The sequence below is a fragment of the Ptychodera flava genome, chromosome 10, assembly GCF_041260155.1.
Source record: "Ptychodera flava strain L36383 chromosome 10, AS_Pfla_20210202, whole genome shotgun sequence".
NCBI lineage: Eukaryota > Metazoa > Hemichordata > Enteropneusta > Ptychoderidae > Ptychodera > Ptychodera flava.
Genome location: NC_091937.1, coordinates 26,614,563 through 26,642,154, shown reverse-complemented (window position 1 = coordinate 26,642,154; position 27,592 = coordinate 26,614,563). Strand labels below are relative to the sequence as shown.

Below are 27,592 nucleotides of genomic sequence, written 5' to 3'. Positions count from 1 at the left end.
AAAACAAGACAGAAATTGTTCCCATCTGCTGAAGTTTAATAGACCATAAAACCAAATGAAGGCACTGTTCTCACTCAATAGTACAGTTAAATGTGACTTCCAAATTCTACATATATTCCTTCGAAAATCCCTGAACTCTAAACAGGCGTCCCCGTTTTCAAATACATTGATACAGTACCTGAATCTGAAGCAAAATATGCTGTGGTTTTGACAAAACAGGGTTTATCAAACAGATAACCGCTTAATTGTCGTGAAGTGTCAACTTCCACTGACTTGCTAGTTAAAACTTTAATTAAACGTATTCGGTCACCTGTTTTTAATAGCCAATCATAGGTTTTGCGCAGGTGGCCGCTTTTTAAAAAGGACGCCCCCACACGACCAGCCTTGGCATACTTAGTAGCGTCATCTGCATGAACTTTGACGTATCAAATATGGAGAACCGACAGCTACAGGTGTTACCGGGTAGTACACTAAGCCCCGCCCCTTTACCATATGTGGAATATGCAAATTTATGGTGACTGTGTACCTTTTACTCCATGGGCTTCAAAATGAGTCCCCATGCACAAGTGATAGACTGAAGGGATATTTTATAAGTTTGAGTTTGGAATATCTGTTCCCGAGGCTCATTCTACCTTTAAGCTAATGGATGGAAGACAGGTCAATTTCTAAAGTGTATAGTTTGTCCTACTGCCTTGGAATACCGCACTTATGATATTCTAATCAACTGGCTTATTATTGTGAAATGGGAAATTTAATTTTCCCCTCAAGGATGGTGGCCATTTTGAATTTTAAGTGTCGGTTAATATTAGGTAATTTGTTTCACATGTATCAAATTTTGCATGGTGACCCCTGATTTTTTATTCTTGATTTAGAAAGGAACGGTTATTAAGTTTCCAACAAGTAGTTTGAGCAGAAGTTTTCTTCTTTCAATTTCATAGTATACACTGCCTTAACAGCTGGCTTGGTTTCAACATTCCCACTCCAGTTTTCATGTACATGTATCCTGGTGCTACAACACCATTGAAAATAAAGGATTGCCCCATCACTTGCTTTATCCTGTTCATCCCCAATGTCCAGTAAACAGGTCCACACTCACTATTGAAAATGATGGCTTTGGGCAAAACCACTAGGGCGAAAGAGTAAGAATACCATTTAATAGTGGATTTTATCCACCATGTCCATGTGCCCATACATGTACCTTTAATATTCTTCTTTTGTAAAACCACAGCTGTCTCAAAGATAATACAGTTCATAGAAAAATAAAGACATCTACGAGAGAAAACAACGAATGCATTAAATAATTCTACCTTGGAGAGAAAAAAGAAAAAGTTGCTCATCAAACAATGCTGTGTTCACAAATTGAACGTGATGTCAATATTCCACAGGGTACTTCACACAACTGCCATTTGCAATCTTGAAGGATATACCCCATGAGTAAAGCAACATGGCTGACACATCTCTTTTGCCATATATGGAAATATGCAAATTTGCTGTTGCTGCGTGATTCTGACAGCATTACAATCTTTGTTGCCATGGTTTCATGAAATTTAGGCAGAGGATTACAGAAGATTTGATATGTCACAATTGGTCTAGCAAATGTAAATGCAGCCAGTTGAACCCCAAAATCAAAAGATGCCTCAACATCAAAAGAAATTTGAGCATACTAGTATTATCGTTTCTTAAAATATCTATCTTCCAAAGATGATTATGATGGTAAGTGAAGTACCTCCAGAATGCGCACACATCTGATAATTATAAAGATTTATAATTTCCCAAATTATATACAGATATTTTCCCTAATAGAGGAAGACATTTCTTTTATAACACTTAAGTTTTCTAAACCTCTTCAGATTGATCGTTCATCATTTGAATTAAAAACTATATTTAAAAGAAATATTTCTTTGTTCAGCTATCCCCTTTTTCTCTGGTTGAAATTTTTTTGCTCTCTCCCTGTGATTTTGCACACATCTCTTCTGTCTCTTTTGCTTCAAAGCATCAAGGATTGTCAATTAGCATAACATCAGTTCATTTGCATCTAATTTGCATGTAAATGAAAAGAACATAATCATGTCTCTGTTGGTTGATTTCTCTATTGATATGACGTAAATGATTCACTGCCAAGTACATGGAAAAGATGCAAACCATATTGTGTGTACATTCGTTCCAATTTTTCATTCTCTTCACAACACCACCTGAGGGCAGCATTCAATCAAAAGTGCATGATCACTAATGGCAACCACTCAGACATGGCACAGCTATTATCAAAGCATGATCCCTCAATCATGCGATAGAGGGACTGTGCTCAAAGCAATCTTTAACTCCATTTCTTATTCTTAACAATGCTCATGACTACCTTGAAGGAGTTTAAAAATCAGACTGAATGACAAGAACCATCACTATGAACACAATCAAAGGATAGACATACTGCAATTGGCACTGGAGGTATACGTACACAGAAACAAGTTGAACTTATATAATATATGGCCACGGTGAGGTTAACTGAGGCCACGAGTACACTATAGGCAGTGTATTTTAAACTAAATGTAAATAGCATCAGACTATTTCTTTCCAGAAAGAAAAATAGAAACTATACAAGTAGGATTGATCATATCCAAGTTTGAAAAAGACATGTTACGATTCATTTGAGTTGATGAAATAATCACTGTCCATAGCTAAGGCTACATCATTTGTACTGTACGTTCTTGTAAAGACAGAAAATTTTCCTGATGAAGAAAAAAGATTGAAAAAAACTGTTTGTGCAAGATTTACAGTCATGATCTTGACTAGTTTGCATTTTAAAGCATCCACCACATCAAAATAATACCAATAAATCTAATAAAAATCATCCGTTGAAAATGCAGTCGTCTCAATTTATTTTTTATATATGAATGTATTAAATGCTTCACTTTGAGGTGTGGAAACAATATTTTTCCCCCGACGACATGATTTCGATTACAGATACTGTATTGTTGCAGTAATTAAAGCATACATTAACAGCTTGAAATGTAAATCCTGCTAATTAGGTTCACAGATCTTTAGTACTGCAACAGTGTGTTGAAATATGCCGTAACAGAACTGCTATATCCAATGAGCACAGCACGCTGATACATCAATACGAAACATGATGTTTGATCGGTCAGTGACACACAGTTCTGTTTACCAACCAATCATAGCAGCTGTCTCTTAACAAGATACAACTGTACCTGATTTGCAATATGAAACATGACGTTTGATTGGTCAGTGACATACAGTTCTGCCTTTACCAACCAATCATAGCAGCTGTCTCTTAACAAGATATTGTACTGTTTGGTGGATCACTTCCAGGCACAGAATATTACTACTCTGAGATTCTGGGACAGTATATCTAAGGTTAAAACAGAATACTATCAAGCTGTATTGATCGATGTCACTTTGCATATGGAAGTGACACTTACCATCAAAACCAGATTGTTTTTTTATATTTCAGTGTCTAGATTGAAAATTGGCCATCAAAATCTTGCAAAACAATAAGGTTCATGCTATAAATTTGAAAGATATTATAAAGCACAGTTTTCTTGATTTGTTTTCATGGTTGGATCACCCGTAAAATATATGAGCCGGTTCACATGTGATGCATCTTTGCACTGGAGTAGGATAATTAACAAACAAATAACATGATGCCATAGCAACAAATGTGTTTGTTTCATCTCATAATAACTCTCCATAGTTGCTGTGAGACATCTTATTGATGAATAATTCACTATGTAACAATTTCACCTGAACTTTCAACTTTTTATGAATCAGACACTACGAAAATGTTTTGCAAGATTTTGATGACTGCAATATCATTGTCAATATTGTGGTTAATCCCTACTATTGAGATAGTCTCTGATGAGTTTCTCCTTTTCAAGTCGTCTCTTCTTGGCTTCAAATTCTTTTCGCTGTTGCAATATTTTCAACGCCATAATTTCTTCCTTGGCTCTGCGAATTACCTGATCTTCGTTGGTGTACTCTTCGGGTTGTGTGTTGTGATTGTAGTAACCGTCTTTCACAGAATATCTGCTGGACTCATCTCTGCTTGCAAAAGAGTTTCGCCGTGCCAGGATGGTTTTGATGATGAGCTCCCGTAGTTTTGGGTCCAGTGCTTCGTTAAAGAGAGGGTCAGGGTCCCCTTTGTAGAAATCATGGTTGTTGAGTCTCGAATCGGGGCCCACGTCGTCGTTGTACGGGATTTCGTTGCCGTCAGCATCAATAACAACACCATTGAAGCCTTCGTCTGTGTTGATCTCATCCCCCACTATGTTATTGTCCATGTTTGGCGGCAAGTTGACACCAGCTGCCAGGTTTTGCAATTCAATGACGATCTCTTCGTTAGATGCCTGTTCACCATTGTAGATATTCGCGATCGTGTCAGGATCACCTTTCTCTGCGTCTTCCGGGTGAACTGCCGTGTTGTCCAGAGGCGTACTTGTCTGCTTGCTGTCTTCGTCTGACTTCTCACCAGATTTGCCCCCGGCATCAGCATCAGATTCTGGCCTCACTGGATCTTTGGTTCCGTAGAAGGTCAGGCCCCATTCGGTCAACTTGGCTTTCGGTTGCTTTTGACCTCTCGGCATTGTTTCCGGCTTGATAGGCGGCATGTACATTTGGATCTCGGGATCCGGAACATATCGGACTTCCAAAGTCCACTCTCCGATGGGATTCTCTCCCCAGTTGTGAACAGTCATGAAGGGCCAGTCTGTAACCCCTTTGTCGTCCTCATCCCACTTACGGGTGGACAATAACGAGGATATCGTTCCACTCGGCGAGTAGAGAAACAAGCTGATGTCGCCACGACGCGGTGATTCAAAACTGATGTGAGCTTGCGTGTGTTCAAGGTAGACCACAGAGCAGGCGTCTACCTGCATTGTGATATTTGTAGAATCACCCCTGGCCACCTCACTGAAATGATATGGTAGGAAAAAAAGAAATATTTTATTACCAAAAATCAAATGTAAGAAAGATTAAAAGACAATGCCAGTAATGGCAACACTTTCTGCCAAAAAGATGCCTTAAGTAACGTTAAAGAGCCTTGGTCATTGGCCAATTCCTCCTGTAGTTAGCTTGTCTTTTGTGTGCCTTTGACTCTTTTAACTTCTTTTCATTGAAATATGATACACCGTGTGCTTAAGGTAGTATGTGCCTCGAAAGTGAAAGACTTAAAACTTTGGCTCAAACTTTCCTCGAGAATCTTTCAACCATTTTCTTTCAAAATCAAGAATAAAAATCGGGGGTCACTGTACAAATTTTGGTACTAGAGAAACAAATTCCCCAACATTTACCGAAATTTAGAATTCAAAATGGCCGCCATCCCTGTGTTAACTCTATGGTGAAAAACAAAATTTTTGATTTTCAAAAAAAACTATGACGGTGAAAGTTTTCCTTTCTCCAGAGGGTTCAAAATGAGCCCCCACAAGTGGTACATCAGAAAAGAATTGGAATGGTTTGAGAGTCTGAATATCTGTCCCCAAGGCACGTTCTACCTTAATGGAAGAGTGAGATCAGATATCTGTTGAACACTATGGTAGACACAGCCTTCATTACAACTGATTTATGTAATTAAAATAAAAACTTCCCATTACAATCTTTGTTAAAACATGACACGTACACTGTGTAATAATGGGAGCGTGAAATCAGATATATCCCTTAGAACACTGATGTTGGACACATCTTCATGCCCGCTCATTTATGTAATTTAAAAACTTCCCAATGACAATCTTTGGTAAAGTACTACCTGTTGGCAATTAAGTTAAACAAAAATTTCTGCTGTGTGCATATATATTCATCTACTTCACACAGACAACAACTATGGGTAGACTTCTGGTGGAGGTACAATAGACTAAGACAGCAGATACAGCCTGGCAAAGGTGTATGCTACAAAGTTATAAAGTTGTAATGTCAAGACTGCAGAAGAAAGCCTTTACGTCCATGGTGTTTTGGCGGTGTGACCAGGAATTGTTTTAGGTAGGTAGATATTTCCAATGCTTTCAATATCATGTTTCAACTATTAAAGTTACTTCAGCTGCCTCTTGAGAGAGGAAATATTTCTTTAACCCATTCACCACCGTGGTTTGGTCCAAACCCATTGTTTTCCATGGTAAATCTGGACCTCTATACAGGGAAATGGGGGTGACAGGTTTAAACTGTATCAAGAGGAAACTATAGCAAGAATCGGCAAAATTACCCAAAATTTCCAAACAACTTCCAACACTATCGACAGTAGTCTTGCAACACTTAACCTTTTCACCACTATGGTTTGGCCCAAACCCACTGTTATCAATGGTGAGTGTGGACCTATTTACAGGGAATTGGGGGTGAACAGGTTAAACAAAGCATTGGCTTTAACACAACAGCTGTAATACTTACATGTTAAATTTCTTCCTGGGAGCTTCACAGGTTAGCTGGGGACCGACCTTTTCCCATGTGAGGGCCAGCTCAACCATCTTGCTGACGTCCAACAATCCAAAGCCAAATTTGTGATTCAGGTGAAAGCCAGCCCCGTTGATGTACCAGCCTTCTTGGGTCGGGTTAGGGATGTTACAGCCACGGGTGACGATGTGTTGAAGATCCCGCCATGTCAAGTTGGGACTGTGGAAACAAATTTCGAGGTGATTACGTAAAAGCTATTCACAATGGAGGCATTCACAAATATTTGGAAGCTACATAAAATTTTTTCCTCTTCATTAGAAATATAGAATATTTACATCTGATCAAAAATCATCTGTTCATGATTTCTCAAAGCACATTATGCAAAACCTCAGTATTATATGCACAAAAATACCAAACACTGAAATGTAAAAAAAAATTTCTGACTTTATCAACTCCCAAGATGATCCAAAATTTTCATTTGAGGATCACTAATGGTACAATACTACTGATGGTGATATGAAAACATTTAGTCATCAGGTCATAAACGGTTGTTTTAATACTTTGCTGTGGACCTTGGAAATCTTTGACAAAGACATGTATGGCAAATGACGTTCCAATGCTGTAAATCATGTCTTTTTGGCTAGCATCCATTTTTAGCACATTTAGCTAAGTCTGTCAATTTGTTGAATCAAGATGCTGCTCATTTAAGGTATACTGTCACCTGTTCCAATTTTGCCACCAGTTACCATGGAAAGAGAAAATCTAACCAATCACAGATTTTAAGCGTGTGGCCATGTTTTAAAAAACAGCGCTCTCACATGGGCATTTTGAATACCAAGGAACGCTCCTTTGACCATATACGGGCATATTTAGATTACAGGTGACTGTACACCTTTAACCCATTCACCCCTAATTCCCAGTAGACAGGTCCACAATTACCATTGATGACAATGGGTTTGGGCTAAACCATGGTGGTGAAAGGGTTAAACTTTTCCCTGTATTATGGTTCGGATATCTTTTGCGCTAACTTAAAGACCTGCTGATTGCTATGCAAATCCGAAAATGCCAAAAAAAAGCCTGCAGCTAATTCAAAGAGTTTTGACAGAATGTCAGACAGAGAGATGACTGATTGATGCGGATATTTCAGTCTGGGAAGGCACACCTATCTCGACACCTCCAGATTAAACTGTCGCTGACACCATGATGACCAAAAATAACTAATGAACAACGATACCTTTTTAATTTTTAGCTCGGTATGTAGGAGAAAAGAAAATTTAGAAAATAACAAGTTTGGAAGATTTATTCTTACTTTGCTTCCAGGACGACGGCAAAAGATCCGGATGCAAATGGCGCTGCACTGGAAGTTCCTGTGAAATGCTCTGTGCATTCATGATTCAGGTCTGTGGTTACCTTGTACATTTAACAATAAAATAAAGTGTATCAGATTGGCCAGAATAACATTAAAATTTTAAAGAGAAAACCAGTCATTTTAACTACTGCGTAAATATACACCGTTATGATATATTCACAAGCATTTTGACAAGTTCAATATATAGTTTGACAGTATCATGTACAGTGGACTTTTGTAGGAAGTAGTAATTGATCCTACCAGTTGCAAACAAGGAATTTTCAAAACATTTTTTAACTTTGTTTGCTTTGCCATAATACCTTATGAACTTTAGCAAAGCATGCATAATATTAATATTGGAATAAACAGTGGGAGTAAAGCAACTTAATAAGTACATACATGAACTTTGAACTTACCACCCAGTTCTCAGCTGACATGGTCAGGGCTCCTTCAGGTGGATTGTGGGTAGAGCCTACTAAAGTGACAGCCATGACTGGGGAGCAAGACTCTATGAAGAAAGCACTATGTCCCTGGCCAGTGATGGCACCGATAGCAATGGTGTAGATACTGCTGACGTAGCCATCAGCAGCACAGTCGTCATCTGTCAAACCACCATTGCCAGATGCCCAGACAAAGATACTACCTAGTCCACCACGACCCTGTAAAAAATTATGAATTAATAGTTATACAGAGAACAGGCAACAGATATTGAGACTCAAAATTTTCCAGTTCTTTTCTGATGTACCGCTTAAAGATTACAGCTCTTGAATTGAGAATTGGATATAGTTTTTTGAAAATCGAAAAATTAAATTTTCCCCCTGGAGTTAACAGAGGGACGGCAGTCATTTTGAATTTCAAATATCGGTAAATATTACATAATTTGTATCTTTAGTGCAAAACTTTGCATGATGAGCCCTGATTCTTATTGTTTATTTTGTGACAGAATAATTAAAAGTTATTTTGAGGAAAGTTCAAGCAAAAGTTTCAGTCTTTCACTTTCAAGGCACATGCTACCTTAGCGAGCAACATTTACACGTTACATAAGCTAAGAAATGCATGGTTGTGCTTATTAATCATCGGTTTGTCTTGTTACATGAGAAAATCTTACCTTCTTTCTATTTAATACTTACTTAAAAAGTGTGATGTAGACCTTTATTTACAAGAAAGCATTACACTCAAAGTTACTTAAAATTCAAGAAATTTCAGCAATTAGCCATGAACTTTTAGGTCCAAAATATCATTTTCACAATATCCATTTTACAATATATAATTTTAACAACGTAGTATTTTCATGATATCAAAGTATCTTGTCACTTTGAAAATTGTGGGCGGATTATCAATTTTCCAGGCCTTTCCAGGGTTCAGTTTCATTTTCAATGACTCTTCCAGGATATTCCAGAAATGTACAGACCCTGTTATTATTATTTATTATCCATTTATGTACATATTATAATGCAAATACATCTGAATGATGAGATGTCTGCACAAAACCTACCTTCATAGCGCCATCCTTCAGAGTCTCTGCTGTCATTTCACTGGGTCCTTCAAATGTTTCGCCATCGTCTTGCGGGCCCCAGCAACAGTTATAGATGTCCACATACTGGTAGTTGTAGCTCAGGGCTGACGATTCAAGAGCATCTGTGATTGGTCCGTCCAGAAGTCGGATACCTAAATCGCAAGGACAGAGAAACCAATAACATTTATCAAATTAAAGCTCACGGCTGAAGATTCAAGAGCAGCTGTGATTGGTCCATCCAGAAGTTGTTGGATACATAAATCCAAAAGACAGAGAACTCATAATATTTATCAAATAAAAGTGCTGTTACTTAAATTCAAAGTTATATTTGACAATAATTACACATTTACAGGGATTACATATGTATATTTACAAAAATCTAGGTTTGTTTTCCAAGCTGTTCACCCTGATCCGTTTAAATACGGTAGGTCCATGATCACCCTTGATAACAATGGGTTGGGGTGGAACCATGGTGGTGAAAGGGTTAAATCAGACATCAGCAGTCTGCTTGCCTTTTCAAGGTCTACCAACGTACTCTGTTTATGCGTCAACAAACACAGTGTTCAAATTTGTGACAAAAATTATTGAAATATTCACATGACCAAGGGGACCCTGCTAAAAGATACAGAAAGACACTTGGATGGTAATATGGTAATACCCTTTTCTGGGGACATTCAAATCATATCCATACCTAGACTCACTTAGTTAAAGTATGAAAAGCGTGTCGTACTCTGTTGCTCTACAGTAACAGAAAATATCTCCAGCGCCGTTTTCACTGACATGTACTCTTTGATTTTGTTATCCCGTATTGATAACTGATTGATTTGTTTTGAAAATAATCGTGTTCAGAGCCTAAACTGTCTACTTGGCAGCCCACAGAAAGATGATAATAGCAATATCCCTAGGCATACACCATCTGAAGATAGAAAGAAATATCATGCACATCATTTAAAAGTGATAACATTCCTAGTTTCACTGGATCATTCTCAAGAATGAGTAACACAAGAGAAAAAGTAAATCTAGATAATATGAATGGATGAAAAGTAATGTCTGTGTACTGACCTCCCAAGCTGACACCGTAGGCTACGCCAACACCACAGATTTCATTGTTGGCTTCTGCCGCTACCTCCCCTGCACACTTAGTACCATGGCTAGAAACAGTAACACACAAGAATGTCAGCTAACACTAGATGGCGCTATCCTCTGTTAGTATACCTTTGTGCCATCTTATGGCTCAAATTTGTTTTTAAAAAGTAATATATATACAGTCAACCTGTGTACAGTGGTCACACAAGGGACCATGGAAAAGGGACCACTGTATGGAGGTTGCATTTCTATAGAGGGTTGGTGTGGCATTACTTTGGATGCCGATGGTGTACCGAGTGGTGAAATTTGGGAAAGATAACAGTAAAAGTCATCGTTGATGACCACAGTCCCCCCTTGTTAATGGGTATTTTGATTACAGGTCCTCAGAGAGGATAGAGTCCTCTTCATTAGGTCTGTGATAAAAATACTTTTGAATGAATTCGCTTGATACATGTCTGAGTTATGGTTTAGGACATGAAAACATCGTAATAAAATGGTCGCACAGTGGCCATATTGGATCGCATCACAAAACAAATTGATGTGCATAGCTATGACATTGGTCGATGTCCTTGTACCAACTTTAAATAAAATCGGTTGAAACATGCGGATATGCCTGAGAAATGGCTCTGTACATGAAAAAATCGTAATAAAATGGCCTCCTGGCGGCCATATTGGATCGTATCACAAAACAGATTGACGTGCATATGTATGACATAGGTCAATGTCCTTGTACCAACTTTGAATAAAATTGGTTGAGATATGCCTGAGTTATGGCTCTGTACATGAAAAAATCGTAATAAAATGGCCGCAGAGCGGCCATTTTGGATTGTATCACAAAACAAATTGACGTGCACAGCTATGACATTTGTCAATAACCTTGTACCAACTTTGAATAAAATCGGTTGAAACGTGCCTGAGTAATGGCTCTAAATTGTAATAAAATGGCCGCCTGGCGGCCATATTGGATCGTATCACAAAACAAATTGACGTGCATATCTATGACATTGGTCAATGTCCTTGTACCAACTTTGAATAAAATCGGTTGGAACATGCCTGAGTAATGGCTCTGTACATGAAAAAATCGTAATAAAATGGCCGCCTGGCGGCCATATTGGATCGTATCACAAAAAAAATTGACTTACATATCTATGACATTGGTCAATGTCCTTGTACCAACTTTGAATAAAATCGGTTGGAACATGCCTGAGTTATGGCTCTGTACATGAAAAAATCGTAACAAAATGGCCGCCTGGCGGCCATATTGGATCGCATCACAAAACAAATTGATGTGCATCTGTATGACATATGAAGTAATCCTTGTACCAAGTTTGAATGAAATCGCTCCAGGCATCTCTAAGATATCTGCGTGAACGGACGGACGCACGGACGCACGCACGGACGGACGCACGCCGGACATGACCAAACCTATAAGTCCCCCCGGACGGTGTCCGTGGGGACTAATAATAACATTCAATATCATAAATCTCTGAAAATCATAAAACTCGCTTTAAATTTCTGAAACACTAGTGATGCAGGTATAAAAATAGGTAAAAAAAAATACAATCATTTCTTGCTTTCATTCTGAGAATTTGTTGACAGAGGTCATTCAGAGTCCGATATGCTGACCATTACAAACAGGTTTTGTACCAAATTGGAGCAATTACATGTGGCCACTGACCACACCAGACAGGTAGTGGTTCTGTGGAGGGCCTTTAACATGTTCAATGTTACAGGACTACCACAGGGTGACCACTATAAAGAGATGACCGCTCTGTAAGAGTTACCATTAAGACAGGTTTGACTGTATTTCTTGCTGAGGTTTGAAGAGTATAGGCTGGACATCATCTACATTATCTCAATGCATACAGTTCATTTGAAATAAGATCCCTGTCAAGATTGTTGAGATGTTGTACACATGAAAACAGCAAGCAGTCCTGTCCGGACAGCACCATCAGAGAGCTGAATACATCCATCTGCTTTGGTATGTACAGATGTAAGGGTACATGTACAATGCAAAACAAGAGCAGCTACAGTAAGCCTTTTATTCATACAGATCCCAGATTTTCATACACGCTCTAATTTTGACACACTCACTGCTAGAATTTCAAAGCCAACAGGAGGAAGGCTTGTACTCAGCAAAAAGTACCATTCATGCCAATTGTGTAGTATAAACAAAATGACTATTTTTCTGAAATCAAAGGTAGCTAATGTTTTTGCCATAGTGTAAAGGAGTTACTTTTCTTTTTTCTTTAAGGAATTCAAAGGGCACCTTTTAAAACTTCATGATTGAAAACAGCGTACATAACTTGTCACATTAACACATAGTCAAGTCTATACGACAAACTTGATTTTATGTGGCAAAGTCAACAAGTGGATTTGATCCATTACGACATTCATTAAGGAAACTTACTCATTTTCTCCCATGAGCACTGGGTTATCATCTGGATGGGGATCCAGATCTCCGTTCTCCTGGGTCGGACTAGTACTGTATGGATCAGTGATATTGTTGAAATCAAAGCTGGCCTTCAGATCCTATAGTGGACGAAGAAAAGGGGATTTCAAGATAAAATGGATCAGTCCAGCTGGCAAGATTAGTGAACATGGACAAAAGATTCTCATTAATCATCAGTAACCTAAGGGGGTCATTAAGACCGATAATCCATATATGCCGATCTGATAAGGTTAATGGTCCTGTACTTTTTTTAGCAATTATTTCTTGAAATGGTGTCAGCCGATAAGTTTTGTTATTGCATTATCACCGATTCAGTGGATAACATGTATAGTGGCATCATCACTACATTGAATTTCCCTCTGAAAGATTACTCAATGTAAGTCTCAGATATCAAGAACGAAAAATTCAAATAAAAAGATCTCAAGCATTTATGAACTTAAATGAAAATGTAATGCTGTAACACAAAATATATGAATTGGCATGTCCACTCACAAAATTATCATCAAGATCAGGATGGGTGCCATCAACACCTAGGGAAAAATAAAAAATATATCATCTTAGTTTTGAGTTCAATAATAACATAATTGACCCTCAAAGAGTTTCTAATTTATGGCTATAATGATATTTTCAATTATTGTCAAACTATTTCAAACATTGCCTGACAAACATGTAATATTCCTAAAAATATCAATTCTACTAAATTTATAAATGTTGATGCTTTTTATTATGAAATATTTAAAGCCACTCCTGCTATCAGTGGGCTGTTAAATTTGGGATCGAACACAGCAATCAGCATGACTCTGAAACTAGCCGAATAGCAGTAACTTGATTCTTTCCAATTGGTAAGGTGAGACCTATTATTGTATGCTGTCTAATTGCTGAAATGACCTGATGGTGTTAGAATTGAACTGACAAAGGAAAACACTAATTATCAGTAAATATGCATTAATGGTGATTTAGTACTGCCCAGTATGGTTAACCATCGTTACCAAAAACGAGTCATGCATACGTTTCCATTGATTATAACCTTAATTAAATTGACATGGCACGTCTGCAACAGTGTTTTTCACACACTAATTGCACAAAAATTGGAAGTTTAATGGGCGAAAGGACGTTATCAAAGTAGAACATATGCTCAATGGTGTTGTGAAGTAGTCTCGATAATGCGAGTATCATTTTGAATCATACCAGAAAACACAAGGACATTACACAGCTCCCATAACGTTGAACACGAATTATCGCAAAAACTACTGCGTATACAACACTGTTTCACAACACTTTTTATCACCTGAAAGTCATGTTTGGGTAATTGTCAATATATGTGATCATGCATAAAGATGACACCCAGTTGGGGAAATTGTCTCCTTGCAATATTATTATAGACGGATGAGACATTTATCAAAATAAAGACCAACAAACCAAGTGACGGGTTACCATAGAGATGAAGATGTACAATGTAAACAAAACATGCACTTAATAGTTACAGCCAAACAAACAAACAATTAAAATATGCAGATTGCATTTTTTAAATAAATGATTACAAAATTTGAGCTCAGGTGTTTGTAGCTGAAATTTTAATATCAGTTTCAACTACGCATTGTCAAGAAGACACATTTCTCCACTCACTTTTAACTAATCAACGCCCAAACACTAGACACTGATTTGTTTTTTTACTTCAAAGACTGGCCGTAGGATTTTATGTTTGGTTTCACAGGAAGTTATCCTTAATTAAATATTAGTGACTGACACAAATAGTTTCATTCAGTGTGTACAAGCATACAACTTTTCACGTAGAACAAAAAATACAGTAGCAAGCATCTACTATTTGTTAGACTATAAACATACCACAAAAAAATGAAAAATAATCTGTAAAACAAAGATAGATTAATTAATACTTTGAGCATATGGAAAACAAAACAAAAACACTACTATGAAGATATATCCTTCAAGATATTCATTATGTACTTACTTACATGTATGACACAAAATCCTTTCTGTGCATTCAACAAATAATCATACATAATATGTAAATATGGCGGTAGTGAACAGATTTACATACACTGCCTGCTGTTGACATATACATGTACACCACTTATTTAGGTATATCTCCCAAATGCTTATCTATCATATTGGAAACTTGAAGGCACCTAATCACATGACTGTCATGTGACTGACACATGGTGAACTCCCCCATGTTAGGACACAATAGTGTAGTTTGAAATTTATGTGGATATCTTGATTAATTAGCCATTTGCTATTTTATCCCCCAACCCTCCACTCACATATTATTTTGCATATCCGATATGATTTTCAACTTTTTTCTTGTTCAAAACAATACAATTTTTTTATATGGAGTTGGATTATGAAACAAATTTGCAGTGGCAGGTTTTACACACACTTAAATTAACTTGACACATCTTACTGAGATGTATAGTGTTCAACTACTTTGTCAGCAGAACTAAGATTTCTGTATTTTGCCTTTGATTACAATGCAACTGTACAGGGAAACAAAGGCGACAAAGTGTTTACTTTATCAGAATAAACAGAAATATGAAAGAGGTATAACAAACACAGACAATTTTTCAGATGCTGCAAGCAAACTTTACAATCAAGTATTGTTGGAACAGTTGAGGATCAATTGTTTTAGTTCAGTCGTGAGCATTTTGCAGAGACTACAAAGAGGCAGTAGATTCACATCTTACCATCATCTACGATTGTGACTTTGACCCCTTTTCCAGTATAACCAAGTTTCCATGCAGGCACCAGGTTCAAGTCCATTCCGGCTGCAGCACCTCCTTGCCCTGTACTGTGCTGTGAAACAGAATCAAATTCAATGTCACATTTTCAGAGGTGATTTGGTCACTTGTTTTGTGGGATGGATATCGAGGATTATAAAAACCCCAAATTTTGCATTTTGGTGACTGAAAATTGGTCAATAACGATGAGCCTAATTTGCTGTTTCATTGAAGAAAAAAATGTGTCACTTTTTTAACTGAATCAATATACAAAATTGAAACAACAAACATATCGCTTTTACTGACCATTTTAGCTTTCTTGAAATCTCATTTCAGTTTAGTATTTCATTTTGTTTTGCTTTGGTTTGACATAAATGCCAAAACTTTACCTTTCCTGAAAACATTGTGACAAAATTTGAATCAAATGTCCTCAATTATATACTTAGTTCTCCTTACCAAAGTGTTTTAGTTTTGTCTGAAACAATCAAAATGCAAGTACATCAAACTGAAACAATCAAAATACAAGTAAACCCAGCTGAACCAATCAAAATGAAAGTAAATCCAACTGAACCAATCAAAATGCAAGTAAACCCAACAATGAGTGAATGGTTTACAACCTGAAACACTCACCAGATACCACTGTTTAGGGTACAATGGATCATTAAACGGCATATTGAAATCATCACCAGTGAAATCCGGGGAAAGAACATCAACATGAGGGATAACAGTTTTCTGTGTTTTGCCGGGCGTTCCGTCCGCAGTATCCTCTGTCAAATCTTCCACTTCAGCGGCTTCCAGTTTCTTCCGGATGATTTCAATTTTGCGCATTCGATCCAGGATCATCTGTTCTAGTTCCTTGTTGGATCTTTTGACTCGGACTTTCAGTTCTTGTTGTACAGCTGATACAACCTGTTGTATATGAGAAAACCAAGTGAGTACATTTCATGTCAGACTACTTCATTAACCTTTCGAGAGCTGTAATTTTTCCCGCCAAAATTTTAGTGCAACATTTTACTAATTTTTATGAATTTTTCTCTAATGTTTTTGATAATTTTTGACAAAATGGACATCACATTTCATTAACTACACTTCTTTATCAAAAAAAAAATCTGAAAAAATTTGACTTGGGTATATTCTAAAAAGGCGACGAAAAATTGACTTTGGCGTTCAAAGGGTTAAGCAAGACATTGTTTCTGTGAAGGCATAAGCTTTTCATCTCGTTAGAATCTTTGGAGAAATAAGTAACATTGTGCAAGTTTTATCAGTGATTAAGGCCAAATAAATGTAACTGTCTTTTTCAGAAATGTATGAAATAATACTTTGATTATTAAAGAAATTAAATCTTGCTGGTAATGTTCGTCCTGTATTTGGCCAATTGAGTTTTATTACACTTACAATATCTCCAAAGATTTGAGAAATTCAACTTCAAAACAACTAACAAAAGGGCAAATGGAATGTTTAGATTGAAGTACTGGTAGTACCAGTGTTTAAAGCTATTCAGATTTTCAATGACGTCTGCAAATCACTGGAAGAGAGTGGGATTGACGAAAACACTTGAATATTTACTCAGATTACAATGAGGAATCAAACCAACCCTTTCATACCCATGGTTTGACCCAATCCCTTTGTTTACTATAGCAAAGTTGGGTCAGTACATTGAGTAATGGGTGCAAGAGGGGCAAAATAACAGGGTGAGAGCTTACCATAGGATGGGACTCTAACAATTCAGTCAAATCGTCAGCTGTACGTTTGGATCTTCTGGATTCACCAGCGTGCAGAAAATGATATTTTCTGTCATGATTACCAACCTGCATGAGAGATTCAGTCAATAGTCAGGAAATGTTCTCAACTTCTACTTACATGTAAGTTTAATGAACCCCTAAAAGTACATTCTTTTGAATCACAGATGTTAGAACTTAGAAGAGCATATCGCCACTAGTACATTTGGCAATCTATCTTTCTTGACACAACCAATTATACAGAGTACAAATAATGTAAATACTTGAAATTCATCACTATGACAACAAAGCAGACTGTGGCATATGTGTCACTGCCAAAAAACTTGTTGCTACAGCCAACCACAGACCATGATATCACTAAGGACAAGGTGGATTACTACATATTGACAAAAAATAGTATTTTGTTTGCTCTTTGATATGCTTTTATTGACATTAATAGCAAGCACCACTTATTAATTCATTGAAAAACTGTACACTGAATGTTTTCAAAGTTAAAATGATACGCTGTTTTTTCTTTGAATTTCTCTGATTTCCAAAGAGTTGTATTTTTTTTTACTTCAAAGCTCATTTTTGAAATGAATGTTAACCTCACTGTTTTGAACATGGGTACATTTTACTGATGTCTCAGCGTATTTGTCTCAAATCTGTACAAACTGTTGACAACTACAAACTCAACAATTTTCATGTAGCATCGATAAAAAGCCATGAATCATGCCATCTATTTACAAACGGCAGGAAGCAATGAGACCAGATCTCTGATCCAGAGTCACTCCTTTATTTTTTTTAAATATTGTTTGCTGTAGGAGACGTATCTCTGAATAAATTAAATACTTTTCAATTTTTGAATTTTTTTTTAACATTTTTTTTCTTTCGTATAACTGAGAAAAATCTCTGTCATCAAAACTGTGCTCGTATGCACATTCAACCCTTTCACCATAATGGTTTAATCCTACCCCATTGTTTTCTATGGCTAAGTTGGACCTCGACACCAGGAAATGGGTGACAGGGTTTAAATATAATGTTCATAACTTTTCACAAGAATTTTCAGTTTTTGTCAGTTTTAAAATAACTATTAATTGTCACACACTAATAAACCTGCACGCTATTCCACATTGATAATGGCAATCAATCAAACCAATAAAGCAACTTTTATTCCTTTTATAACAATTTAAATAATGCTAAATAAGGTTTCGTCTCATAAAGAGTTATAGAAATATTCAATATCTCATGTACAATCTTATTTGTCACTCTAAGCACATCTCTGGTAAAAAAGATTACATTATTTCCTACCAGTGCTTTGCAAGGCTTGGGACAGACAACAGAAATAAATTAATCCTGGAAATCATTTTAATAAACACAACAGCAAAGCTAAGAATCGGTGAATTTTACTGGTGTGTGTTAAAAGCAAAAGCAAAGGGTCAGGTTGACCTGAATAATCAGAAGACCCCTAGAAGAACAAGAAGAAGGTAGATTTTGACAACAAAAATTAAGATAAGTTTGGTATTTGCTCTCTTTGTGCTTTCCTGCATGGCTTTCCTTGAGCCTTGCTTAAAAAAAAAAACAAAAAAAACTACACTGCATTATTTTAAGCTTTTCAGACGATGACGACAAATTACCGTACAAGCAAGGAACACGATGTCTTATACTATACTGAACACCCTACATGTGACGCTATACCCTTTTGTAGATTTGATGACGTGGCTTGCAAAAGAACTGATCCCTGACGGTGATTTACATCACAAAAGGCACTGACGCATTCGACACAAGTGACTAATCCAAACAACAGTATCGCCAGGGCAAACACTGCTTTGGTCAAAACAAACATGCTAAATTTAGAATAAAATGGTTAGTGGCAGAGAAAGTGGTGTGGATATACTTAAAGCCCCAACTCAATTATCAGATTTATCTAATATAAATATTATTTCCTTGATAAAATATTCAATGGAAAACAAAAGAATGACAAACTGTTAATGGGCTGTTGACACATTCGCTAATGCGAGAACCTGGAATTGAGAAGGGCGCCTTTAACAGATTGTCTTTTGAGTTCTTCACACCGGAAAGATTATTTGAAGTATTAGACTATTTAGAGCTATATCTGCTTATGTGCAGCACATAATGCCCAATGTTTGTGCACTGACACATATGCTGTTTTGTTTCATATTTCTACCTGGTTTACACACACTGTATGGTACTGAACGATAATTTTTCATCATTTTGAGATTGACATTTTAATGACATAAAAATGATGTGTAACTGATATGAAAAATCAACGTTATATGCCGTATTATGAAGGTTAAAATGGAATTACATTTTTGTATCTTGTACGTACCTAAGATATGACATGTCCTACCAGTAATAAAGTATGCAAAAAATGTCATTATAATAAGATGGGGAAGGTATGACAATCAGTTTGTGGGAAATTTTCATTTTTTCAAAAATTTTGCAAATTGTTTTATGCACTTATGGTTTACTGTTCATTCAAAACAGATAATGTACATGTAGCTGAAGGAGTGGTGGCGTTTGTGTCTTATTTTGCTGAAACAGCAAGACATGCTGGTTTTTTTTCTTTTCCACCTGAAAAAAGTGGATTTATTTACTTGAGACTAAATAATTGATAATTTTTCATGTTTCATAGGTTTACACTTTGATGATGGCAAAACAATACTTATTTGGATAAATGTTTTAAAACTACAAGACAATTTTTTTGGCTTATAAAAATGGAATTACACATTTTTTTGGGTCCAGTACGTGAGATACATATGTACACGGAGAAGTCTGTATTATGAAACCTATGTAAACGTAATCCATGGAAATCAGCTGGAAGCGAGGATACTTGGTGTATGGAAAATTCAAATTTTTTAAATGAAATCATTTTATACTCTTAACTTACGTTAACCACTGTACATATAGAATGGGTAAAGAGCATGAAGGGTGATGTAACCACCAGTTTATAGTAGACAGCTTCAATTCAAACATGAAAAATTCAAATTTTATAGACTTGACCTCTAAGCCTTTTGTAAAAGACAAAACCATGAAAAAGCAGCTTTGTCTCTGGACTTTTCTCATATCTGCACTAAAGTGTGCAATTTAAAAAAAATTCTGAAAGGGAACATTTTCTCTCATAGACAATGAGAAGCAGCTACAATGTATAATCTTGGTGTGTTAATTGTTCATGCCATACTATAAAACAGACTGCTAGCCTACACAGGTTTATGAACATGAACTTACCTTTTGTAAGAAGGCAAAGCCATGGGTGGCAGCTATGTCCCTGGCCTGTTGTTCATCTCCGTTGATGGTCACAACCCACTCATTGGTGTATTCGATTTCCTTGGCGGCAGCATAGTGCAGTGCGACTGTTAGCAGTACCAGTAATAGTGGTACTGTGGTTCTCATGCTATTTCCTGGAAGGAAATAACATTACACTTTATCAATATCTTTATTAACCCACATCTTCCAGTATACAAAGCTTTACACAGAGTACATGTACCTATGGCAGACTTATTTGCATCATTAACCCTTTGAATGCTGAGATTTTTCCAGCAAAATTTTTGTGCAACATTTTACCAATTTAAATAAATTTTTCTGTGATTTTTTTAGGATTTTGGACCAAATGCACATCATATTTCATTGGCTACAGTTTCTTACCAAAATTTTGGCAAAAATGTGAAAAAAATTGACTAGGGCACACTTTATAAAGGCAGTAAAAATTGACTTTGGTGCTCAAGGTTTAACCATAGGTATTTCACAACCTGGTAGCACTGAATCTTCCAGTATCAAGAACATTCATCACATTGCTTGAGCAGCGCCATGCAGATATCTAAGCTCTTATTTTGTAAAATACATGTATGAAACACATCGTAAGACACTAGTGCTTTTATAAATACATAAATATTTAAATTGTTTAAAATAATGGAAAAAAGCCAGAATGTACTCTTGTAGAGGGTTCTTTACAATTTGTATGAAAAACACTGCGCCCAAACATTTACAAGATCTAAAATAAAAATCTCAAATAACCTGCAAAGCATCTATACATCAGCAGCGACTGGGTTACAGACGATTGAAAATAATTTTTGATGATTCTCATTTCAAAGATACTTTTTACAGGTTCAGCAACAAGAAGCACTTCAAATAAAAACTAACAACTTTACCCCCGTGAGATTTTTGTGTCCCTGCTAAACTGAAGATTATTTCAATATACAGCAGTGCATGTCCTTTTGCAAACAAAAGTTTACTGTGGCTTAACTTGAGTCTAAGTTGGAAAATATTCAAACCTCAACAAAAGTTATTTGGGAAAATGATGCGAGAACACAGAATCCGCTTGCTCAAAGATGATTAAAGTAAATGTGTAGATTTGACTTATATATTTACTTTATCAGTATTCTAGTCCTTTTTTCTCAAAAAGTACCGTTTACAATTTCAACACAGTTCAGTTTCGTCAAAGTTCTCGTAGGTATGCTCAACTTTTGAAGAACTTGCAAATCAAACAATCTTGTGCAAATTTGAATTTTTCATATTTTGACAAATTTCAGAAGCACAGAAGACATACTCTACAACATTTTAGTGGATAAACGATCATTGAAGTGAAGGATTGCTGTGTAGTCTGTGTATTGAAGCAGATAGCTTTCAAGGAAAGTGTACTCATAGAAAACCTGCTGATTCATTGTCGTCCATTCAGCACCTGGTTTCAGCCACACCCCCAATATTTCTTGGTGAAGGTAGCCAACAAAGGTGTTAAAGGCTACATGTATAATGGTTTACTCAGGCATAGATATATTTACTTCAGCAAAGGTAGCTTAATCAAGGGTCAAATGATGAGAATGTCACTAAGACGGTACCAATAGACATAAGTATGCTGACAATAGCAGACTGATAAAATGTACTGATGAATTATGACCCAGGTACCCGCATAGTTGTACAGAATCACAAAGCAGTGTGTATTTTCGATTATAGTCCTGGCTAACATTGTGTCAAGCAACTAAATATAACAACGGCTGAGAAGGCGCTGTGATTTTGGTTAAATATTCATATCAAAACTTTCTTTCAGCTTTGCAGTTGCCTGTTTCCATCCAATGTGTTCTCTAGTGTACAGCGCACAGCGATCATATCTACAAAGATGCATTACTGTATCGACTGAAAACAATACTCCTTCAGAAAAGGTGAAATATAGCTTCTTGGTCGGCTTTGACCTCTGATATATGTATGAAATGGTGGAGTGTCGGTGCAAGATAGAACAGCCAACAGGATTCTTCAACTTTTGGTTTCCAGGGATACCAGGGCAATTTCAGTGTTCTCCAAAGGAATTTTTGATTGCAAAGTGGCTAATTTGCATCACACTGAAATTTACATGTTAATGAATTTCTATTGTTTCACAGAAATTAAAGAGAAGTGGCCACTATATTTTACTGGGGAGAACAATGAATTTAAAATTTCAATTTTTATGTTTTTTCAACGGCAAACTCTACAAATAGAATGGTTTGCCATGCGGTTTTGATCATTGACTTCTTTAGGTAACATAGGTTGTAAATGTTTCTACTTAAGAATAAAGGATATTACAATGTGGAAGTTTTACAGACTCAGCATGCTAGAGAGATGACAATATGATTGCCGTACCAACCAACCATACAGTGATACACACATATCGAAAAACATGTACCTGTGCACGTTTGTGTACATGGTAATGGCTTTACCTATTCAACTCCAATCGAGAAATAACCGAATGAGAACAACTTGTGCAAATTCCAACTTTCTGGTAAACTCAATCTTTCGACACATTCTCTTGGTTGCAGCTGTGATCAAACAGCGGGGTAGACTGATTAACGGTTGTAATAAACGTCCATATTGGTTGCGCGAATCATTCAAGGCTGGTCTATTATTTTGACCAGTGGGATACAAACTGCTCATTTTTTTAATATGAAGATAGAGAAAATGTTAGAAAGCTTAAAGTCTGATATTTGAAAAATCTAAACAATCATTTTGGCTATGTCATAATTATATACTGATAAAAATTTTAAAAAATTGCAATATGATGGTATGTTTTCCGTCAACATCTATAGATCTTTATAAGGGTAAGTAAATTAAGAATCAAACTGAAATCATTAATTTCTTACATTTGAAAAAAAGTTCCCAAAGTGAACTTATTAACTCTCTGTTATTTTAGTGCAACATTTTACCAAATTTTATTAACTTTTCTGTAATTTTTCTCATAATTTTAGACCAAATGGACATTTCGTTGGTTACAGTTTTTCATCAAAATTTTGGCAAAAATCTGAAAAAATTGACTCAGGGGCAAAAAATTGACTGTGGCGGTCAAAGGGTTAAGGGTAAAAATTCAGTCACAACTGGGATAAAATTTGTTTTCCAGACTATAGAAATAGGGAATGACTATCCTACCTTGCATGCTCTCTCTATCCTACCTTGCTCTCTAACATTCGCATACAGTTTTGATTTGCAAATATTTTCCATTTTGTATTTACACATGTATGACCATACGTCACAATAGTGACACCTACATTATAATTGAATAATCTAAACATCTAATTATGCATGTTTTAGCTTGTTCCAAATCTGGAACAATAATTTCAATATCAGGGCGATAGAAAAGTTGATTTTCTTTTGTGAGCATTTTGCCTAATTCATGATGGAACGTGTTGTATTCATTATACACGTCTTTCATGTGGAAAAATGTTATGCATATGCATTATGCATGCCATTCATTCTTTGTACATGAAAATTGGACAGAAATTTCCGCAATATAACAACAGTAGCTTATTTGAATTCTTTGAAATGCCAAAAAGGGAAACTACAGTTTGTTCAATTCTGATACAACTGAAAGTCACATGATAATCGAAAATGATCACAGCAGCATTCAAAATAATTCAAACTCTCTATAAATTTTGTGAATGGTAATATATCAAACATTAATCAGATATCTTTTTCTGTTACTCTCCAATTTTCTCTGTGACTAAAACAAGAATTTCACAAACATAAATACCAATATGTTGGATAAATTCCATTGTTTCATACATGTATCCCAGAACAATACACATACGATGTATACTGTATCTGATGTATTAGACTAGACAAATATTGAATGATTTTTGTAGTTTAGTCGTGCAAACATTATCTTTGGAAAGCTGTGTGTGCCCAAACTTTCAAGTATTCGATTTTGGAAATTCTTGAAATGTTGTTGACACCGACAAGATAATACTGTTACTGCAGAGAAAACGAACAAAAGGGTGAACTCAGCAGTTTCGTTTAAACAAAATTTATTACGAAAACAAAACTAATTGCTAAGTTAGGGACAGAGTACAAGCTTTAAAAGTGTACAGACTACTTATCTCAGCTGGGACGGCAAAGCTCCAGTCTCAGAGTTGTAACAGTCAGTCGGATGAATGAACAGTCCTTTGGCTTGCAGGCTTGAAGCTGCACAAAGTCCACAGTATAAATCCAGCGTTGACAGTGAAGGTCTTGAAAAGTCTTGAGAATGACTACTGCTGGAGTTTAGTAACACACAAGAGACACGATCCCAAAAGTCTGACTGGAAGCTGTGCACGTCCCTTTTATAAAGGCATATAAGAACAATCTAGAACTTTTATTGACATGCTAATTACTGTTCTAAAATTATCTCCCTTACACAACTAATCAACTTTCCAGAACATTCCAAACATGACTAATTGAATTCAAGGTTGTGAGGTCATCAAGGGCAGTGACCTTGAGAATGTTCTAGACTAATTGAACTCAGGTCATGATGAGTGTGGGGGGAATGACCTACATAACACACCCCCTCTTCAAAAAAAAGAAAATTTTTCAAAGAAAAATCTTTCTTTTACAAATGTAATCTTGAAAAGGATTTAAGTACTCAAATTTGTTTTACTCTAAAGTAAATTTCTTGAAAGTGAACAACAATAAAATTTCTTGAAAGTGAACAACAATAAACTCTAAATACGAGAGAGACAGTCTGCAATTAAATTGTCTCTGCCTTTGATATGTCTAATGTCAAGATTAAAGTCCTGTAACATTAAACTCCATCTTAGCAATCTCTGATTTTTGCCTTTAAATTTCTGCAGAAAACAAGAGGGTTGTGATCAATATAAACCACTATTGGCTGATTTGAAGAAGTAACATAAACTTCAAAATGCTGTAAAGCTAATATCAAAGATAAACACTCTTTTTCAATTGTAGAGTAGTTTCTCTGGGATTTGTTAAATTTGCGTGAAAAATAGCAAACAGGATGATCTACACCATGACTATCCTCTTGCAATAAAACAGCACCAGCAGCCGTATCACTAGCATCTACAGCTAATTTGAATGGCAAAGTGAAATCTGGTGCAGACAACACTGGGGCACTTTGCAGTATGGCTTTAAGTGTATCAAATGCCTGTTGGCATTGCTCTGACCAAACAAACTTTACTTTCTTTTTAAGTAAGTTAGTCAAAGGCTCAGTAATTGTGGAGAAATTTGGACAGAATTTTCTGTAGTAACCAGCCATACCGAGAAAGCGCATCAGTTGTCGTTTGCAGTTTGGTATGGGAAAACTTGAAATGGCACTGATTTTGGCATCAACAGGTTTTACCTCACCCTGTCCTACAGTATGTCCGAGGTAAGTTACCCTAGCCCAACCAAACTCAGATTTGGCAAGGTTGACAGTCAACATTGCTTTGCTCAGTCTCTCAAAGAACTTCCGCATGAGCTTGATGTGTTCCTCCCAGGTGTCACTATACAGGACGACGTCGTCAACGTAAGCTGCACATCCGTCTAGCCCGGATATGACGTCGTTGATCATCCGTTGGAACGTTGCCGGAGAGTTCTTCATTCCGAATGGCATCACCTTGTACTGGAACAATCCGTCTGGTGTAACAAAGGCGGATATTTCACGAGCACGATCCGTCAGAGGGACTTGCCAAAATCCCTTCAGTAGGTCAAATTTCGTCACGTACTTGGCTTTTCCCACTCGGTCGATGCAGTCATCAATCCTCGGGATTGGGAAAGTGTCTGTCTTTGTTAAAGTGTTGACCTTCCTAAAGTCCGTGCACATACGATAACTGTGATCTGATTTGGGAACAAGTATGCACGGCGAACTCCAGTTACTTTTACTGGGTTCAATAAAGCATTGTCCAGCAGGTATTTGACTTCTTCCTGGAGATATTTCGCTTTTGTTGGATTCAGTCTGTATGGATGTTGTTTTACAGGCTTACTGTCCCCAACATCAACGTCGTGATAGATGACGTTTGTCCTCGTTGGAACATCTTGAAACAGGTGTTTATATTCATGGAGCAGTTCTTTCACCTGTTGTTGTTGTTCTGGCTGGAGGTGTGCCAACTTTGTAGACTCCAGCTTCTCCAGGATTTCTGAGTTCTGAAGCTTGACCGAGCCCAGCTTTGAGTTTAGAGTATTTTCACTCAAGTCAGTTTCAGTATCACTATCTTCATAATGGTTTGAACTGACTGCACTGACAGGCTGAGTTATAGTAGGATTATCCCTATCCAAATATGGCTTAAGCATATTTATGTGATAGCTGTTTTTGTTTTCGCCTGTCAGGTGTTATTATGATGTAATTTAAATCACTCAATTTCTTATCAATTAGATATGGCCCAAAGTAACGAGCATGGAGTGGTTTGCCAGGAATCGGAAGTAGAACAAGAACCTTTTGACCGGTTCAAACTTCCGTTTTGAGGTGCTTTTATCATATTTGGTTTCATTGACTGCTGAGATGACTCAAGATTTTCTCTGGCTAATTCACATGCTTTAGAGAGTTTTGTACGAAAATCTACACATATTGCAAAATATTCAGACAATCATCATCGTCTGATAGGAATTTCTCTTAACGAGCTTAAGTGGGCCACGGACTGTATGTCCAAATACAAGCTCAAATGGGCTAAAACCAAGAGACTCCTGAATTGACTCTCTAACAGCAAAGAGCAAAAAATGAATTCCTTCATCCCACTGCTTCTCTGTGTCAAAACAGTAGGTCCTAATCATGTTTTTCAAAGTTTGATGAAATCGCTCAAGAGCACCCTGACTTTCTGGATGATAGGCGGATGACCTATACTGTTTAATGCCTAGCTGATCCATTACTTGTTGAAAAATTCCAGACATAAAGTTGGAGCCTTGATCGGACTGGACACATTTAGGGAGGCCGAATAAAGTGAAAAATTTGACTAAAGCTCTCACTATAGTCTTTGTCTTTATATTTCTCAGTGGTATGGCTTCGGGGAACCGAGTTGATGTACACATAATTGTCAACATGTACTCATTTCCTGATCTTGTTTTTGGTAGGGGCCCAACACAGTCTATTAGTATCCTACTAAATGGTTCTTGAAATGCAGGAAT

General features: G+C 36.6%; 1 protein-coding gene across 2 annotated transcripts in view; it reads right to left on the bottom strand.

Moving 5' to 3' along the window:
• Positions 1–15: 15 nt before the first annotated feature.
• LOC139142364 (neuroendocrine convertase 2-like) overlaps positions 16–27,592 on the bottom strand; it is a 34,098-nt gene continuing 6,521 nt past the window's right edge. Inside the window, exons 2-13 of one of the 2 annotated variants that reach the window (XM_070712283.1) lie at positions 20,492–20,664; positions 17,228–17,332; positions 16,155–16,433; positions 15,492–15,600; positions 13,282–13,319; positions 12,748–12,869; positions 10,314–10,402; positions 9,231–9,403; positions 8,152–8,394; positions 7,697–7,797; positions 6,385–6,606; positions 16–4,920 (exon numbers count right to left, since the gene is read on the bottom strand). In XM_070712283.1, coding sequence (XP_070568384.1) covers positions 3,843–4,920; positions 6,385–6,606; positions 7,697–7,797; positions 8,152–8,394; positions 9,231–9,403; positions 10,314–10,402; positions 12,748–12,869; positions 13,282–13,319; positions 15,492–15,600; positions 16,155–16,433; positions 17,228–17,332; positions 20,492–20,656 — 2,724 coding nt within the window. In that variant the 5' untranslated portion in view covers positions 20,657–20,664 and the 3' untranslated portion in view covers positions 16–3,842. The remainder of the gene's footprint in view (positions 4,921–6,384; positions 6,607–7,696; positions 7,798–8,151; positions 8,395–9,230; positions 9,404–10,313; positions 10,403–12,747; positions 12,870–13,281; positions 13,320–15,491; positions 15,601–16,154; positions 16,434–17,227; positions 17,333–20,491; positions 20,665–27,592) is intronic. The other variant, XM_070712284.1, reaches the window with a different exon arrangement.